Here is an 18326-nt window from a genome sequence, read left to right on the forward strand (position 1 = left end):
AGAGATGTCACATAGTTTAATATCGCTTACAAGAAAAGGTCAAAAGCTAATTTCAACCTGACCTGTTTTCACTGCTTCAGTTCGGTTGCAGGCTCATTTGTTGACACATTTCGACAGAGAGAGAGAGCGTGTGTGTGTGTGTGTGTATGTGTGTGTGTGTGTGTGTGTGTGTGTGTGTGTAGGGGTGAGTGAGAAAAAAGAGAGAGGGAGAGAAGGAGGGGGCTGTACCCTCGTCCCAAATAAATGTTGGGAGGAGTTAACAGCGAAGAAAAACTCCCTCACTCCGTGACATGCTGTTAGCCTCTGTAGCGCTCATAGGTGTATACATACATACGCACACACACACGCACACACACACACACTCTGACTTTCTTTATCTCTTTTTTTTGGGAATGGTGCCAGTTTCACCAGCCATCAGAGACAATTCGCCAGTCAAATGGTGAAACCACACACACACACACACACACACACATACACAAAGACATATAGATAATACACACACATTCTGCCACTCACTTGAGAAATGACTTGAGAAGGGAGGACTGGAGGCATCACAGAGGTAAGAGTTACTGGGGTTTTTTTGCTCTTTTTAACACACCATTCTTGCTGTGTCATGAACTTTCCTCCTTGGTTTAACACCACTGTACTTTGTACCTAGTCACAAAAACAAACTGCCTGATTTGCTGTCAGTCAACAGGTTGTAGGGGTGGAAGGTGAAGCTTTAAGTAACTGTCATGTAGTCGTTGTAGTTCTGCTATTTGTGGCTTGTTAATTTGTGTATCTGTTTCCAAAGTCTCTTCAGGGGCAGAGCAATAGATTTATACAATTCATCTCATGTCTCCGTTCTGTTTCTAATGAATGAAAGTGATATTGCAGAAAGGAAACTGATCCACGGTAGCCTGATGAATTAGTGGTTATGATTCCACAATGTTTGTGTCCGTTTTTGCACAAATGCCGGTGCGCAACAGTGTGGGAATCTCCCTGCAGGGAGCTCTGCCCGAGACACACAGGCATGTGAGTGAGGAGGTTCGTCTAAACTTAGAGCCCCAAACCCAGGTCTCACATTACTCTCCACTAAGTCCTGCGCCGCATATTCCAATTCTAAAAAAACTCAGATTGTACAAATACACTTACACAGTCACAAACACCTCGAACAAACCCTACTGAGCATGCATTTGAAGACAGCCAGACGCCGCTGGTGCCATATGTTTTTCATCAGGGTTGAATGTTGTTGTCATGGACTGCCGAGGGGGTCACAATTCCAGTGCAGGCTTTTGCTGTGGTTTTCAGACTGTGTGGAGACTCTAGGGTCATTTATGGTATGTGGTCACTAGAACCCGTCAACCCGTTCTGTGTCTGTGGCTTTACATGTCTGCAATCGCATGTATATTGTTTAAATGAGACTCAAGTAAAGTTGTGAGTTGCGACGTGTGTGAAGGAAACAATAGCCACAGGTGTTCAGCAAAGATGATGCAGAGACTTATACAGTATCGCCAGAAATCGGGTTGCATTGTTTCCTCGTCAATCTCTGTATGTTTGAAAAGTGGTTGTCACTAGAGGCAACCGCTGCCCCTTGTGCAGCTCCTGGTGCTAACAAAGGACTAGCATGTGACCGCACATATCAGCCTTGAGCAGTCTGTGTTTATTAGATTAGACAGAATCTGCTTTTCCGCTATGAGAAACAAGCAGGGGAGACACTCTGGAAAAGTGTCAGCAAATGCTCAGACGCGCCTTCGGCCTGTTTACTGCCTCACAAAATGCACCCGCGCAGAATTCAGTCATGGTCATTCAGCCGCCAAGTAAACAAGCTGGTCGCAGACAAGGATTTCAGCCACTTTGTCTCCAGTGTGCTAAAGCAGCAGAACGTTCAGGCCACAGAGGGAGACACTTTATGCATTGGTTTCCCATGCTCGGTCATCACATTCAGTGGCCACTCACTGACATCAGTCACACAATGCATCATGCACGGAGCACGTCTCGCTCTGTGTCGATTGAACCAGGTTGTTTCTAACACCACGACAAATCAGATGGTTTGCGTTGACAGGTTTTACATCTAGAAACAGTAGGCCTGTGGATGTATGGGTTCAACATATTTTAAAAAGCATTATATCTCTTAAAATTGATGGTTAGGACCTTACCTGCCTACTTTACTGTGTGGGTTCACGCTCACCACTCTCATTGTATTGTTTTGGCCTGCATCATCCAGCTGCTGTCCGTGGAAAAGCTCTCAAAATGCACTGTACACATCATGTTCATCATCAGACAGCAGAGTCTACAGGATGAACATGGCGGCGCACTGAGAAGCTGAAGAGCCAGATATTTCCTTCAGGAGTTGGTAGGGACCAAAAACAGAGCTGAAAGACCGCGATTATCGGACTTACACGGGCCAGGGTGTCAAACCAAGACTTAGAATGAAAGATGATGATGCTCTGGTTCAAGTGGATGTTCTAATGAGCAACTGTAAGCTAATAAGGTCACCATGTCAACTTGAAAGTTGATGATGAAAAAAAAGGTTACATTTATTTCAAATAACTAAATGAAATAAACAAATCGAATCACAGTGTCAAGATTACACACCCAGAACATTACACACTGTTCCCAAAGTGACATGAAGTTCCAGCACCTAATCACGTGATTCGTCACTGCCTGAGTGAACACATTATGCTGGAGTAGCACAAGACAAAGTGTCCTGCCTTCATACCACAGGCTAAGACTGTGTGCATCGAAGAGAACAACATAATACATGTATCACCTTTTTTCAATTCTCTCTTAAAGAATATTAACAAATGCTTCCTTTCCTTCTTGGCTGGTAAAGGGTCACATGAAAGCAGTGACAGTATATTTTGCAGTCATGGTAAGGTCCTGTCCCTCCTCAGTGTCTGCAGCAGAAATGGATCCTTGAAAAGTCAAAACCGCCAAGGACTAATCTCATTATATGACCTCCTGTTCCTCACGGTGACCTCACAGTGTGGGATGATGCTATCCTGGCGTGCAAATGTCTTGCCTTCTGTCGGTCCGCTCCCCCTCTGATGGCAGAGAGCAGACTTGTGTTGAACTGTGTGATGTGGATAAACTGATCCTCGATCTATGCCACCAGGCTACTCTCAACACCCCTACTTCCTGTGACCTTGCAGCCCGTCCCTGCGTGGCATTGCCTTACAGTGGATCAGCAATACATTCTCCCAGCAGAAGACTCACTCATTGTCTTTGTGACACACATTCTGTGCATATTTTCACTGACCCGGACACATACACAACACACAGGGAAACTCTCACTGAGGCCTGCCCCCCCTACACACTCTCATACCAGTCGCAGAGAGTGCTTTATGCATTCACTGACGAACTGGGCAGCTACTGAGGAGAGAGATGCTGGTGGGAGGAGGGAGATGCAGACAGTGAGAGACAGAAGGATTAGAAATAGAAGCCGGCCCAGTCAGATAGAGAAGTAGGAGAGATAAGGTTTGCAGGGGTACAGAAGAGACTCATTCAGTAAACACTAACTATAGGGAAGACAGAGGGTGAGCAGGGCAGGAAAGGGAATACAGAAATAGGAAGGGAAACAGGGCTTGTCCAACAGAGAGGAAGAGAGTGAATTGTTGTTAAAGAGGCCGGGCGGGGAGTGATGGGATGGCATTGATCTCTGGGAGCTGCGGGCTCTTGGGCCAGATGGCGTCTTGTTGCTGCAGACCGCTGCTCAACTCTTCCTGCTGTGGACCGCTCATCAAAGTCTGCCTCTCCTCCTTCACAGGTCGGTCCCAGCCTGCGCTCGGTGCTACTACAGTACCGCCATGAGACGCAGCCCTGTATTCAGATAGACAGGAGCATAGCTCTGTGTACTGTATATACAACATGGGTAACACATTTAGCCAAGAAGGTAAAAATGGCATGGCGTGTTTCTGTACTGTAGCAGCATGACTGTGCTTGTGTTGACCCAAGCAGTCCTGCTGGTGCTAACTGTGCTCTGTGTAGTAGGACGGAAGAGAATAGGCTGTTGTCCACTCCAGCCCGTGTGTCATGTTGCATTGTGTTGCTAAGTTGTGCGCCCCATTGTCCTGTTGTGAATGCTTTGCATCAAGATAATACTGTTCTGTTGTGGTTTTGCACTGACAAAGCATGTTGAAAATAAAGACAAGTGCCGTTTAAATACAAATCCCGACTATTTTTTGGCACTATCTGGTGGACAACGTCCCCTTGTCATTTTTAAACTGTGTCTGAAAACACGTGACCATGCTCTCAGGAGTCTCGCGCAGGACAGCTGTTTGAGCCTGGAGGTTTTTTCTGATGTCAGTGCAGCTGTGTGTCTGTGTTCAATGTCACTGTTGTCCCCCCTCCTCCGCAACCCAATAACTCTTCATACTAACCAATGGCTCAGACTTGGCGATTCCTGTATAAACTGCTGCACCCAATTCCCCCCATGACATTAACTCTCTCCCCTACCCGGACAGCTATGTCGTTTAAAAGAGTAGTTTAACATTTTGAGAAATATAACTGTCTTTTGGAGATGAGAAGATCAATGTCACTCTTAGAGAATGTGAGGTAAAACTTCAACAGGACTTTGGACCAGTTAAGACTGGAAACAGCTAGCTTGACTACACCCACTACAAGAACATATAAATCTCATGAGTTAACACATTATATCTCCTGTATTAAATCTAAGTATTTAAAATATTTTAATACCTTTCATGATTTTACGCAGTGTTACTGTATGAGCTGGAACATTTCTGAGCTATGCTATATAACTTTGTGGACTTTCTCCTGTTTGTTTCCAGCCAAGAAATAGTCTTGCATCTAGGCTAACCCCTAAAAATGGTGATTTTATATATGACATCATGTTTTTTATACTACATTACATGAGCGAGCTTTGGAAGTGCCTTGACCTTTGGACCTAATCGTCAGCGGCCCGTGGTCATAAATTCTAGTGGGGCGGACACTTGCTCACTAACACTTGCTAGCCACACCCACTTTTCATATTGTTTCTTAATAATTAAGTATATTTTATACTTTTATCGTAATCACGTTTAATAATCACTACATTCGAGAATAGACAGTACATAAACATAATAGAATGAATGTCTGATCTATCAGAGCCAAACTGCTTGATCACCAACTCCTCTTCCAATTTTAGTCGATCAAATGGTTTTAAAAAAAACTAATTCTACAGTATAAGACACAGCCGACGCTGCGATGGTACTGGTCGCTATTTCTTCAGGAAGTTCTTAACGTGTGCGCCACAGACTAACTGAAGAAAACAATAAAGGTCTGCAGAGTACAGCAGTAGGGCAGGATTTAATCCTGCCCCAATGAGCCTCTATTGGCGCATATTGCAGTTCGTATCTTTGACCATTAGGCAATGAGATCAATCTGCTAACGCACTAAATTGAGAGCAAATCACTGAAATTATTTGTTTTAACTTTCAAAAATCTAAAATAGGAGGAACTTTGTTTCGGGGTGGATTATTTTTTTAGTGGCGCCCCACCTGCCCATATGGACGGGCCGCACCTAACCCTAGTGCGTCTTTACGCTAAACCAATCCAGCTAGCTGTAGTTTCATGTTGACTGTACAAATTTGCAGTGGTATCAATCTCCACTTAGAGAGAAACTGGATATGTATTTTTCCCAAAATGTTGAACTATTCCATTAATATACAATGATATGATAATCGAACTTTATAAATCCAAGTGAATAATTTTATGATTCATTGGGTTAATACGGGAGTAAATGTGTTCTTTATTTTCAAGTCCAACTCTGATTTGCTTCCCTTTTCACAGACATCTCTCCTGCTGAGCTGGATGCTCTTTGGAGGGAACCACCATATACTCTTGGGGGAACAAATGATTACCTTTCAGGGAATGACATCATGACTCAAGGTAGCGTGTGTTCCACAGAAAGGCTGGTTATTGCAGAAATCTTAACATAACAGACTGCTCATCTGTTAGTTTGGACCCCCAAACAACATTGTGAGGCTCATTTAGGAAGGAGTTGTGCTGTGGTGACAAACTGAGGAAGCGTTTGGGCCATCCTCTCCGCACAATGGAACAAACCAGGGGAGGCTTGTCCCTATACGACTATTACCCTATTATATGCGTCATAGATCTCTAAACTATTCAGATCATGTGAATGTGCTGAGGTAAAGCTCAACAATACTCAATATTACTCGACTTAACCAGTGACAGATATTTCCTTTAATTGGATATCATTCAACACTATTGCTTTTTTTTAAAGTTTCAAGTTTAAACAATCAGTAGTGTTGAATAATATCCAGTTTCAAATGAAATGAAAGCGGATATATCATGGGTGGTGTGAGTGAAAGACTATTTGATGTTATTTTTCAGGGCGGTGGAAGTACAGTAGATAAGAAAGGTTCGGAACCACTGCTCTAAGTAACACATTCAACCTGCTCCATCTGACTAAAGGCTGACCACAGACATGTATGTTTTCTTAAAGGGCAAACAGTGATTTCCATCTCTTGTCATCTGGTAACATTTCGAGTCAAATCCCCACGCCAGTGTGCACTGTGATTGCAGCCTGCTTTGAACAGCCCTTGAGACAACCATTTTGATAAAATTGTTTCCACACACTACACACCTGTCTTTATCAAACCAAAAAACCCTACGGTAAATACAAGTTGCTGTTTGGGCAACATTGGCTTAAACAACACTGTTTTTGAGTTTTCTACCTCAGCGTGTAATCTATGCTCTGAATTGGCAAAGATGACAATCCTAACTTGATCCAGTGTTTTGTTTGTCCTCTGTCAGGTGGAGGTGAGGAGGAGGGCGGTCCACTGGGGGAGTCGGTTGAAGGAGAGGTGGAGCCTGACAGTTACTGGAAGAAGAAAGAGGCCTTTTTTAGAAGAAGTACAGTGTCACTGGGAGATAAATTCTCCTCAGGTACATTTAATGAGGCCTTCACCAGAGTCCATCGCCTGATCTGTGGCATACACATTGACCAGTCTAAACTAGTTCTACTTTATCCACAGATGTGTTCCCCGTGCATATATATATATATATATATATATATATATATATTATTATTTTTTTTGCATAATGATGAAGCACATTTCCCTGTCTACTAATGTTTTACTCACTCAGCAGTTTAGCTCCATCCATCACATTCCCCCAGGTTCTTCCTCTCAAATGGATTTAATTGGACACACTGAGAGTCCAGTTAGAAGCCTAATAGCTATGTTATTCCTCCAGGGACTACCATTGTGCTCACAAAGCATCTAACGGGAATATGGGCTCTCGAAGAAAATCCTCATGCTCTCTTGAAAGTTTTGTCTGTCAGTTTTCTATTTTATTTCCTTAAACTGAATGATCCCAAATAGAAAAAAGTGCAACTTATTTCTACTTCTACAAAATTATTATGAGCATTACAAATGTTTATTATGAGCATTACAAATGTTTATTATTATTATTATTAGGGACATTATTTGCATTGGATTTGTTTGATCTTAAACTTTCAAATTCTCGTCTTTCACTTAGAAATCTCGCTGTTGTTCACTGGGCGGAGGCGCTCCAGTGTGGCTCCTGACCGAAGCCTACAGGAAGCACTGCGCACACGACTACGAGTGGTGGAGAGCAACAGCCAGGACGTGATCCAGCTCTTTAAAGTGAGTGAGCGTTGGCGCTGACAATGCAGACATTACACAGACATTACTGTACCAATGTCCGTGTAATGTCACACTAACTCCTGATATAATCTAGAATAAGGTGCATTAAGAGGCAATATAGTGCGATGTGATATATCACACTCTAGCCAATGTGTATTGTGCACTTTATGGAGACGGATTTCTCTTCAATAAATGAAAAACGAGACTCTGTTCCTGCAGGACTTGTCTGCACGTCTGGTGTCTGTCCACGCCGAGAAAGACAGCTTTGTACTCACATTCAAGACTGTGGAGGAAATCTGGAAGTTTTCAACTTACCTGGCATTGGGTAAGAAACCACACCCCCTTTTATTTCTTTAATGGCCCTAAAAGAACATCATCAAAACAACTCTCAACATTAACTCTGATTAATGCTTACATGGTCATTAATATATTGAATGGTTTTTTTCAAGTTTCTTTCCCCACTCCTGCATTTATTGTTCAATTTTGAATGTGTTAATCATCAGATTGTGTAGCATGGTTCTGTTGTCGGGGATGCAGTGATATTACCATGAGTAAAGTTATGGGTATTAAATGTTGAACTGCGTGTGCACTGTCTCAGGCTATGTGGCTCGCTGCTTGGAGAACTTCCTGTGTGATCAGTCCTTCTGGCTGGACCCAGAGCTGCTCAGCGACCTGGAGATTAAAGTCAGCGTGGATGAGGAACATCTGGCCACACTCTACCTAGGACTTTTGGTCCAGGAAGGTCAGTGATGCTGTGTCAGTCAATTAATGGAAGCTTGGTGAGCTTAATTTGAGCAATTAGCACAGAGGCTGAGAGAGTGAAAGGGGTCCTCTGTTAAATTACTGAGACCCTTGTAAAGACTTTTGGAGACGAATGAAATCAGCCATTCAATATGCGATCCAATTTTTTTTTTATTATTTTTTATTATTTTCGCTTTTTTCTTTCATGCATTCAGAATGCATTCAATTGACGACAGTGACAGTGCAGGATATAACAGAAACTAGCTGCAGCTGACATTTGAACCCATCACGGATTTTCAACCGATCCCAATTAACACTAAGACAGACCCGCTGACGACTGCACGTGACATTGAACATGTCATAGCATTGAGCGGCTTATCGTCAGTTGAGAGAGCCGCCCATGTCTTACTGTGTATGGCCAATCTCTACACTGCTATAGACTTCTAGTTGCAAGTAGGCAATGTGATCCTTTGATTTCTTTTTTTTTTTGATGACTCTGCTCAGCTGGTTTTCCCATTTTACTCCTACATAATTAGCAGCTAAGGCAAAACTATTATTCTACTTGCCTTAAAGAATGTTTATTGATTCCCTCCTGCCTGGTCTACACAGACATAACTTATTTCTCCTCAGCATTTCCCCGAGGCCAAACACTCCATGGAAACGTATAATAGGCACTGCAGTGCTGGCAAATAGTTATGGGAATTACATTACGGGGTTATAAAACATCCATCATTTGCAAGTGACTGAATGGGGGCGCAGTAGTAGCAGTTTTGCTGATCTTTAACTTAAGTGTTGTGACTTTTATCAACACAAAACCACTTACTGAATACACCTGAGGTGTCTGGTTTAATACATGCTCGCTTGCGTGTGTGTGTGTGTTTGACCCGACGGTGTCTCTCTACTAATGCATGTTAATGCAAATCTCCTCGCAGGATCCTTTTTTGCGAAGGCGCTATTCACAAGAAGTGAGCAGGATGTAGATGACGAAGAACTGCTGCCATTCAAAAAGAATGACCTGCTGATGGTCAAGGACACAGGGCAGGACAACATGCGGGAGGGCACCATGCTCTCCACAGGAAACCACGGCATGGTACCAGTCGATGCCATGCAGCCACTGCCATACCCCTTCTATCAGTGAGTCACGCTGCGTCCCTCAAATGAGCAACTTCAGTTACACAGTCCTAGACTTAGAAACAGTAAAACTAATATGTTCCCATGTCAAAACGATTGGCTGAATGAACGGAGCTGTACTAAAGGACGGGGACATTTATACGCATTAATAGAATTATAGATTTGATAAACTGTACTTCCCATTTGGTCAGGTGGTTCCTGAGGAAGTACCCAGGCTATCCTGGATGCTTGCCAACAGAAAAGGAACCATTTGAACATCCAATTGGTAAGAGTATATGCACACATATGTAGCACCATGTGTTCATCAACAAGACTCAGTGTACTGTATAGTTTTCTCTTATACCATATCCTCACTCACACACCGGGCACTGCAGTGCAATGGATGCTACACTAGTTTTTCACATTTTTCTTCAACACATTTGAGATCAAATGTGTAATGGGAAAGTAGCAAACTCACAGATGGTGTAACTATCACACTACTCTGCATATCCCCTCTACAGAGTATTTTGGCCTTTTTAAGCTCTTTGCTTCGGTTTTACAGCCTGCAGCTTTAACGTTTTAGGTTTAGGCTTTAACACCTAACCCTCACGCATACTGCTAAAAGCTATTTCCCGATACAGCAGGCAGCTGTTTTGAGGTAATAAGCCCCTAAATTTTTATGTCCTCTCAATTTCTTGTTGGGATATAAACATCCATGTAGTACTACGGTACAGTGTAAATACATTGTATCGTATCCACATAATCACGATCACATAATGCTCTTACATGTTGATCACAAAAGGCTAATATATTTTGCTTGTGCTAATCCTGTTCCCCTCATCAAATACCTCAGTCACAGGTTCCTGTGTCGCAGTGGTCGACCACTGTCCAGTGGAGCCGGAGGAGCTTCAGCTGAGCCAAGGGGACATTGTCGAGATCCAGGGTCTGCTAGTCCGAGGCCTGGGCATGTTCATAGGAACACACACATCCACGGGACGCACTGGTTTTATACAAAAGGCCCACGTCAAACCTCTGGACACTATGCCCCTGTAAGAAATCTTTTCTTTTTTTTCCAGTTACACAATACATGACGTGGCTTGAACTTACTGGTCTGATGATGTTGTGCGTCATTTAAACTTTAAAGAACTTTATCCTGATCGAATCAACATTAGTTACCTCTTGGTTATCATCTTCCACTAATCTTTAATGAAATCCCATTTAGTGTATCTGCAGTCTGGATCGGGTGAGGAGGCTGGGGCGACAGCTGAGATGATAATGCTGCCTTTGTTTCTCCTGCACAGAGATGGACAATTGGTCTTCCTGACTGCGGAGGAGAGGGTCAGCCTGGCCCAGGCAAACCCGTGCAGCTCTGAGCCAAGTGACAGCAGTCTGCTGGAAAGACTCTTCTCCTCTGACATCAGCTCTGTGTACAGGCTAGGTAAGGTCATGCTTTTTTCAAGGAAGGATTTGTGCCAGAACCATAACTGAATCACGGGTCATGTTTGATTCGATGTGCAGCTCATATTTGTTTTGTAAATCGTGGTAATGTTGCATTTATTCTGGGAGTAAAATGAAACAGGACAGTGTTTCCATCTCTACTCCCAAATGGAAAACTGACGCTTAAATTGATTTACCTTGCGTGTTTCCAGACAGACTGGATGAGACCGACTTCATGTACATCAGGAATCAGCCAAAACATGGTAATGCTTCACAATTCGTAGTGGAAATCAGCTGTTTTTTTTAAAAAATAAGCCTCAATTGGCTTCTTTGCTCTGCGCTGATATACTTAACCACTTTGTCTCTCTTCTTCTCACAGATCACAAGGTTCCTTTGAGCACACGTCAGAGTGTCATGTCAGAGAGAAGTGGTGGGACACCCCCATACCAATCCTCCCCACGCGCCTCCGTCTCTCACTCCTCTCCCCGCCTGTCCATCTATCCCTCCCAAAATCCCCTACCCCGCGACGGGGAGCACATGTCCTTTGCCCTGGACGACACTTTCAGAGAGCTGGACGAGTTACAGAACGGTCCATCGCTCTTCTCCGAGGAGAACAGCTGGGAGGGGGAGGAGTCAGAGCTCAGTGACCCCACACTGACCCTGCTCAACCATGAACACTTCCAGGTCAGAGTCTCAGGTCAACCGCTCAGTCAAAGCCAAACAGGCAGATTGAACAGAAGACTTTCTTTTTTCTTCAAGATTTCATAATTCAGATGGTTGATAGATTAGGAAAATCAGCATATTCAAATCTTTCCTGTTTTGCTCAAAGTTATTTATTCCAGCACCACCTTCAATCTTATTTTCAGCTCACTCATAATCCTCTTGGCACTTAACTCTTGAACCTTTTTTCATTTATCAGAAAGCATTTTCTATTTCTGTCATTTTCTGATAACTAAAATCATTTCCTGTAATGTCTGAGTCAATTATACAGTGCAAAGAGACAAACAAAAATCCTATTCCAGCATAAGCACACTTCTTTTAACCGTTCTAGCAACACCATCAGACATCGATCTACATAATATTACATTACATGAATTTAGCAGGCGCTTTTGTCCAAAGCGACTTACAATAATTGTATTCAACCATGATGATATTATCCAAAAAGTGCAAGAATCAAGAGTGTACTTCACATCTTCAAAAAAGGCTTCAAGTCTTTTCCATTTAATATCACATTTCTGATGTTTTTTTCAAATATCTTCATTGGTTTCATCCATTAAATTAGCCACCATTTTCACTTTGTTCAAAAACTAATTTCTAGTCCAATCTTTATTATATGTGTAAGGACGCACCTGTGGGACTCCAGTCAATCCCATTAACTCTATTTTTTACTTAACTTTAAAATATTTTGTTTGTTATTTTTTCCCAGGAGGACTTCCTGCCTCTGTACGACCTGCGGTATTCCTTCCTGTGGGTGACCTTCAGTGGTAAGACAGAGGATGAACTCTCGGGTCACCTCGAGAGTGTCAGGGAGTGCGCGAAGAGGATGGGCCTGAACTGGGCACATCGACGAGCATGCTTTCTCTTGGGAAGGCTCTGTGCTAAGAAGCTAAAGCTATCACAGGTTTGAACTCAATTTGTAGAATTAATATGTGAGTGGTGTTTGATATCAATATGCTTTATTTCTGTATTTGATCATCTGCTGTTGGTTACTTTTCGTTGAAGGGACAAGTGAGTCAAAAGAATATGAATCTTAAGCCTTTCATGCATTGTTTTCACAGACCCTACATGTGTTTCCTCTTTTCCCAAGGCAAGGGTGTACTATGAGGAGGCTCTGAGCGTTTGCGTGGACAGTTTCTCTGACACCCCGCTCCTCGTCGCTCTCTTGACAAACCTCACCGCCGTCTACCTGAAGCAGCGTATGACGGACAAGCTGCCCCAGACTCTGGAGAAGGCCAGCGCCCTGCTCCTTTGTCTCCCCAGCCACACCTTCACCTCCACGGACGAGGTCGAGCTGCTGAAGCTGCTCCTGAGGAGATCGGTGGTGATAGGGGACAAAAACCTGGAGGCTCGCGTATGCTACCTCATCTCCAGCCTCTTCCTGCTTCTCAAGAAGACCGATGAAGCTCTTCCCTTTGTGGAGAGACTCCAGTTTCTCTCAGTAACTCTCTCTGCTGCCGAGGGGCAGCCCATAGTTCCTCTGGACCTCAATTGGCTCTTGAGCTGGCTCTATCATCGTAAATACATGCCTTACTTAGCCCTGGCCTCTCTGAGCTTGGACTCAAGACAAGACCACTCCCTCCCTGATGCCTTCCAGAGGATTGAATTGTTTATCAGGAATTCTGTTCGCCTGAACCCGTGCTGGAAGGAAGGAACCTCCTTGCTCCCTGCCCAGATTGTGGTTTTCCTTCAGCAGGCCTTGGCTCTTGCTGAGCAGGGGGAAGACATGAAGACCCAAAGGGACCTGTGTTTGGGCCTGGCCTCGGTCTACCAGCAGTATAATGCTCTAGACAAAGCTGTGCGCTGTGCTCAACAAGCTGTGGAGATGGGTGGCCACATCAATGAGGAGGAGGGCTTTGAAGCCTCTGTCCTGCTAGGGTGGCTGCTGGTGTTGTCGGGACAAGCTGAGAGGGCCCAGAGCGTCCTACATCCACTGCTCACATCACTTCAGGTACAGCAAATGCACATAGACATTTGTAGACACTTGGGCTCTATATGTTCCTTTATATAATTATCATGTGTCTCTTTGTGTGAATTTGTCTCCAGGGCACAGACAGTCCCACGCAGCGAGGAGTGATTCACAACCTCTTGGCATTGTGTTTAAGGCGACAGGGTCGAGTCCGGGAGGCAGGCTGGCACCTCCACTCAGCTTTGGTGATCTCCAAGGAGAATGGTAATCAGAGGAACCAGGCCTTGGCCCTGTCCAACCTGGGCTGCCTGGCGCTGGATGCAGGGGCATCTTGGGTAGCAGAACGCTTCCTTGTCAGGTCAGATAACTGTCTTGCTGTTGATTTTCCGAGTTGTGCAATAGAGACGCTCCAAGGAAATGTAGACAGAGGGTACAAATGCTAATTTACTCTGATGGTAATTGTATCACCAGGTCACTGCACCTTTTTCTTGAGCTTTGGGAAAGCCCCACAGATGAGGAGCATGTTCAGACCTACCTTTGGATGGGGCGGAGCTACAAAGACAGGGGGAGGAGTCAGGACATCAGGGCGTGTTACGAAATGGGACTGCTAATTGCACTACATGCCAGGAATATGCACAGTAAGTACTGTACACCTAAGGAAAAATTTGAAATGAGCCAGACAAAAATAATCTGTCACCCTTACATATTGTTGCAACCAGTGGCGTCGCCCTCTGCTGGTCATTCCAGAGGTTATACAGTCTTTAGCCACTTCTGGATTGGTTCCCCTTCCCGGACCTGTTGACTACATCCTTTTTTTTTCTACAGTCTATGTTAATGAATGTATTTTTATGATTACTTGTTTATTATATTTGCTTATTATATATAGACAAATACACTGCTCCTATTTGTTCATTATCGACTGATATCAATTGCACGCTGATACCGACATACCTGTGGTAAGATATCATTTCTCAGGAGCAAAGTTTAAGACTCAAGCTGTATTTCTCATAGGTCAGATGGTGGTGGCCAAGGTGCTGAGTCGGCTGTACGCTGACATGCTGCTGTACGGTCAGAGCATCGTCTACTTTGAGCACTGTGTGTCAGTATCCAGAGAGCTGAAGGACAAGAGACTGGAGGGAGAGTACCTGGAAATCCTCAGCAGCCTCTACCTCTCACTCAACACCGAGAGGTGAGTTTTCTCTCCTTCTCTCTCACTCTCATCCTCTAATTTTTCTTTCATGCTTTAATTTAAAAAAATAAAAAAATTGTTTTGTGTGTTGCAGATCATCGCGTAAGTCCCTCGACTACACCAAGCAGAGCCTGAGGATATCTATTGATTTGGGCAGGAGAGAGGAAGAGTCAGAGACCTGGTTACAAGTGGGACGCATATATTACCTCATCCAGGAGGACGAGCTGGCTGATATGTACCTGCAGGTATGTATGACAGAGTAGGGCGGAGTGGTACCATGAGGGAGGGGAGCATTTTTCAACTAGCATTCACCAAACACAAGCAATCCTTTAGGTGGTTCTGAAGTCAATAAATTCTAAAATAAGTGAGCTAGTGAAAATGCAAACCTTGAAATATGCATATTGAAGCAAAATGCTCACTGATAAGTATGCTAAGGGATTTGCTAAGGTCTTTTTCACAAACTAACAGCTCTGAAAGCTGTGATAGGTCGTTTGATGTCTCAGACAAGTAGGAGGGCTCCTTAGCAGAATTTGCTTGTCATATTTTCTATAATATATATATATATATATATATATATACATATATATATATGTATATTTACTGGAATAGATGCAAACAAGTAGAAAAAAGAATTACAATTATTTGCGATGCAAACAATATATATATTTGGATGCATGACGTGTCGCATTGGGATGTAAGTTGCATTGAGATTTGTGCATCAGTGTGCAAGGGCTTGTATGGCATTTGTCATGTTTTGTTTGGGTCTAAGTTTTTTAGGTAGTATGTCAAAACATGAATTAAAAATTGGCTGAATACATTGGTTGAGAGACTGAATGAATGTTTTACAAAAAATAGTGGAGGGGCCCACAGCGACTGCTCATGAATAGGGCCCAGAATTTGGTGCTACACCCCTGATCTGTGTTCCTGAGCAGCCATGACAAACACTAATTATTTTACATACAATCAGTGCTGATTGACATTATCTGATTGGCAGGCAGCAGTGAAGACGGCCCTGAGGATGAATGACCCTCACTTTGCCATGAGCATCTACGAGGAGGCAGGAGACGTCTACTTTAAAGGCCACAGAAATCGGATGTCTTCATTGCCTTTCTTCAGGGTAAGAGGATGCAACATAAAATACATTTGATTAATCTGTAACCTTCATGGTCAAATGCTTCTCGACACTTCTGGATCACTTCTCGATCTAATTGAACAAATAACTCTTATATTATTCAGGATGGCAGTCTGCCCTTTGCACGCAGCATCAAGGACATCCACTCGGAGTTTCGTTTGTTGAGTAAACTGACAGAGCTGTTGATGAACCAGGGAGAGCAGGAGGAGGCTCTGCAGTATGCCACACTGGCCGTCCAGGTCGCCATTAAAACAGGTACAGAGTAGGAGGGTGGCCTAAAAAAGAATCGGCACCTTATGATTATTGGTTAACTGTTCATGAAGATGTGAAGCTATAACCATCGTTGTCGATGATATATAGACCTACGCTGTGAGCAGACACCGTTGTTGTTTCTCCTCAGCTGTGCGTGTGAACGAGAGAGCAGCCTACCACCGGCTGGCCACAGTTTACTACAGCCTGCAGCAGTATGAGTTGGCAGAAAACTACTACCTGAAGTCCCTGTCCCTCTGCCCCCCAGTCCTGCAGCACCGTACGGAGGCTGGCTACTTCACCAAGGTCTACTGCAGACTGGGAAATCTCACCCTACACAAACTGAAGGTACAGGACACGAGTAAAACAGAGTCACATTTTGGAAATATGATCGGATGTGAAACACAAGCTTCAAAGTTGAACTTTTCAGTTATACTGTATGTGACTGAAAGTGAATACATTTAAATTATATGATCAAAAAAATGTAGTTTACACAATGGTAATGGTACTTTTCTTGGATGAACTAATGCATTTTACTGTGTTTGGCATGAAGAAGAATAATGTGGCAAATTAAATTTTAGGTCACATTTATTTTTACTTGTCCTGATAAAAGGCTTCAGATCTCGGCAGGGACACATTTTGCATTTTGTACCTTTATCTGGTGTTGTCTAAACAGAACTGGTGGTGATCAAAATCCAGCCATGACCAACTCTGCACTGTGCACTTTGTCCAGGATCCGTTTGATGCAGTGGGCTACTTCCACTTGGCTCTGGCAGCGGCCCTGGAGGACCAAGCTCAGCCTGAGGCTCTGTATGTGGTGTACATGAAGCTGGCAGAGATCCACGGCAACCACATGCCCGACACTCAGCTGTGCCAAGTTTACAGAGACAGAGCTCAGGGTCTGAAGAGAGTTCTGGCTGGAGCGGAAGCCACTGCGGCTGGAGAGGAGAACACGGACCGTGCAGAAGCGCGGCCTGACCAACAGGAACAGCTCATGGAAGTTGATCTGGGACACACAGAGAGCTTGATGAAGAGAAAACACATCTTTGACTCTATACCTACAGATGAAAAGTATGATGTTGACTTAGCCGCAGGAACATGTGTGAGGCATGTGGACATTACGGGTGCAGAGGAGAACATTCCTCATGTGGATGGTCCTGAGACAGACACCGTCGCCAGTCAGTCGTGCAGTGACAGTACATTCACTGAGTCCTTTGATACAGCGAAGGACCAGATCTCAGACTCCAGCAGCTCCGCTGACACACTACAAACTTACCAGGATCCAACAGGCGAGAATGATCCAGACGTTGATACTGACGCCGGCGTGCCCAGTCGAAGACCTGTTTCTCCGACCAATGACATCCCAGGACACGCAGACGCTACAGACATAGACACTCAGGATGAACAAAACACCCCCACTAAAAGAACAGATGCTAATGCAGATCCCATTCAAAGAGACGCACGTCCACCTGATTCTGACCATACAGAGAATGTTAGCATGAATCCAGACGAGACCGTAAATGTGGACAACTCTTGCGACTGCACAGACACGGATAAATCGGAGACTGGAGACACGCAGAGTGAACACATGGACTTGGACGTCTACATCTAGTGGCACTTTTCTGCTCTTCACTGACATTTCCCTTGTCTGGCCACATGTCTGCTGACCAGCAAAATGACTGCAACGTTCCAGCCACACGGCACTTATTATAGGACAGATGATGTCAATATTGTAAGATTGTCAGAGATTTAGTTAATTCAAAGCATGTGCCTTTTGTATAAGATACACTGTGGATGATACAGTGTACTGTGCTTGTAATATATGATTTCTCATTGTTTTTGTATCTCTGGAAGATATGACTTGAACATAAAGAATGTAATTTTATTTGCTGAGTGTTTATTTTGTGTTTTGTTCACTAAAATATACATATATATATTTATTTATTAGAAAAAAGTATGATTGGATTTAATAGGGAACCAGGCAGATGTTACTAAAACAGGAGAAAATGGTGTATTTGTTGGGGGACCATATTCTTCTGTGTATTTATACACGTGTGTGTGAGCCGGTGTTTATGGCAGCAGGCTGTGTAAGTGGGTTTGACTTAAGAAATAAGTCAACTTCCAAAATTTAAAGTACTAAAGAAACATTGCACTTCACAGGAAATATGTGTTACTGATGATCGGGCACTGCAGTTACAAGGCACATGGCCCTCCAAGCCCACACCAATGCTAC

General features: G+C 43.7%; 1 protein-coding gene across 3 annotated transcripts; it reads left to right on the forward strand.

Annotated features, from left to right (window-relative positions):
• The first annotated feature begins 277 nt into the window (after positions 1-277).
• Positions 278-17978, forward strand: sh3tc2 (SH3 domain and tetratricopeptide repeats 2). 3 transcript variants are annotated; one of them, XM_035649878.2, is made up of 23 exons: positions 278-559; positions 3749-3874; positions 5769-5867; positions 6756-6887; positions 7482-7609; positions 7829-7934; positions 8208-8351; positions 9283-9484; positions 9673-9746; positions 10314-10509; positions 10762-10898; positions 11110-11160; positions 11277-11581; positions 12324-12518; positions 12705-13565; positions 13661-13881; positions 13995-14161; positions 14535-14712; positions 14807-14957; positions 15707-15829; positions 15949-16099; positions 16245-16441; positions 16827-17978. In XM_035649878.2, the coding sequence occupies exons 2-23, from the start codon at positions 3850-3852 to the stop codon at positions 17703-17705; spliced, it is 4722 nt and encodes a 1573-aa protein (XP_035505771.2). In that variant the 5' UTR covers positions 278-559; positions 3749-3849; the 3' UTR covers positions 17706-17978. The 3 variants fall into 3 exon arrangements, with proteins under 3 accessions (XP_035505771.2, XP_035505772.2, XP_035505770.2); XM_035649879.2 differs by lacking the exon at positions 3749-3874 and having other exon boundaries at positions 279-559; XM_035649877.2 differs by lacking the exons at positions 278-559; positions 3749-3874 and adding an exon at positions 3455-3748.
• Positions 17979-18326: the final 348 nt, after the last annotated feature.

This window comes from Scophthalmus maximus, chromosome 9 (genome assembly GCF_022379125.1).
Source record: "Scophthalmus maximus strain ysfricsl-2021 chromosome 9, ASM2237912v1, whole genome shotgun sequence".
In the NCBI taxonomy this organism is placed as follows: domain Eukaryota; kingdom Metazoa; phylum Chordata; class Actinopteri; order Pleuronectiformes; family Scophthalmidae; genus Scophthalmus; species Scophthalmus maximus.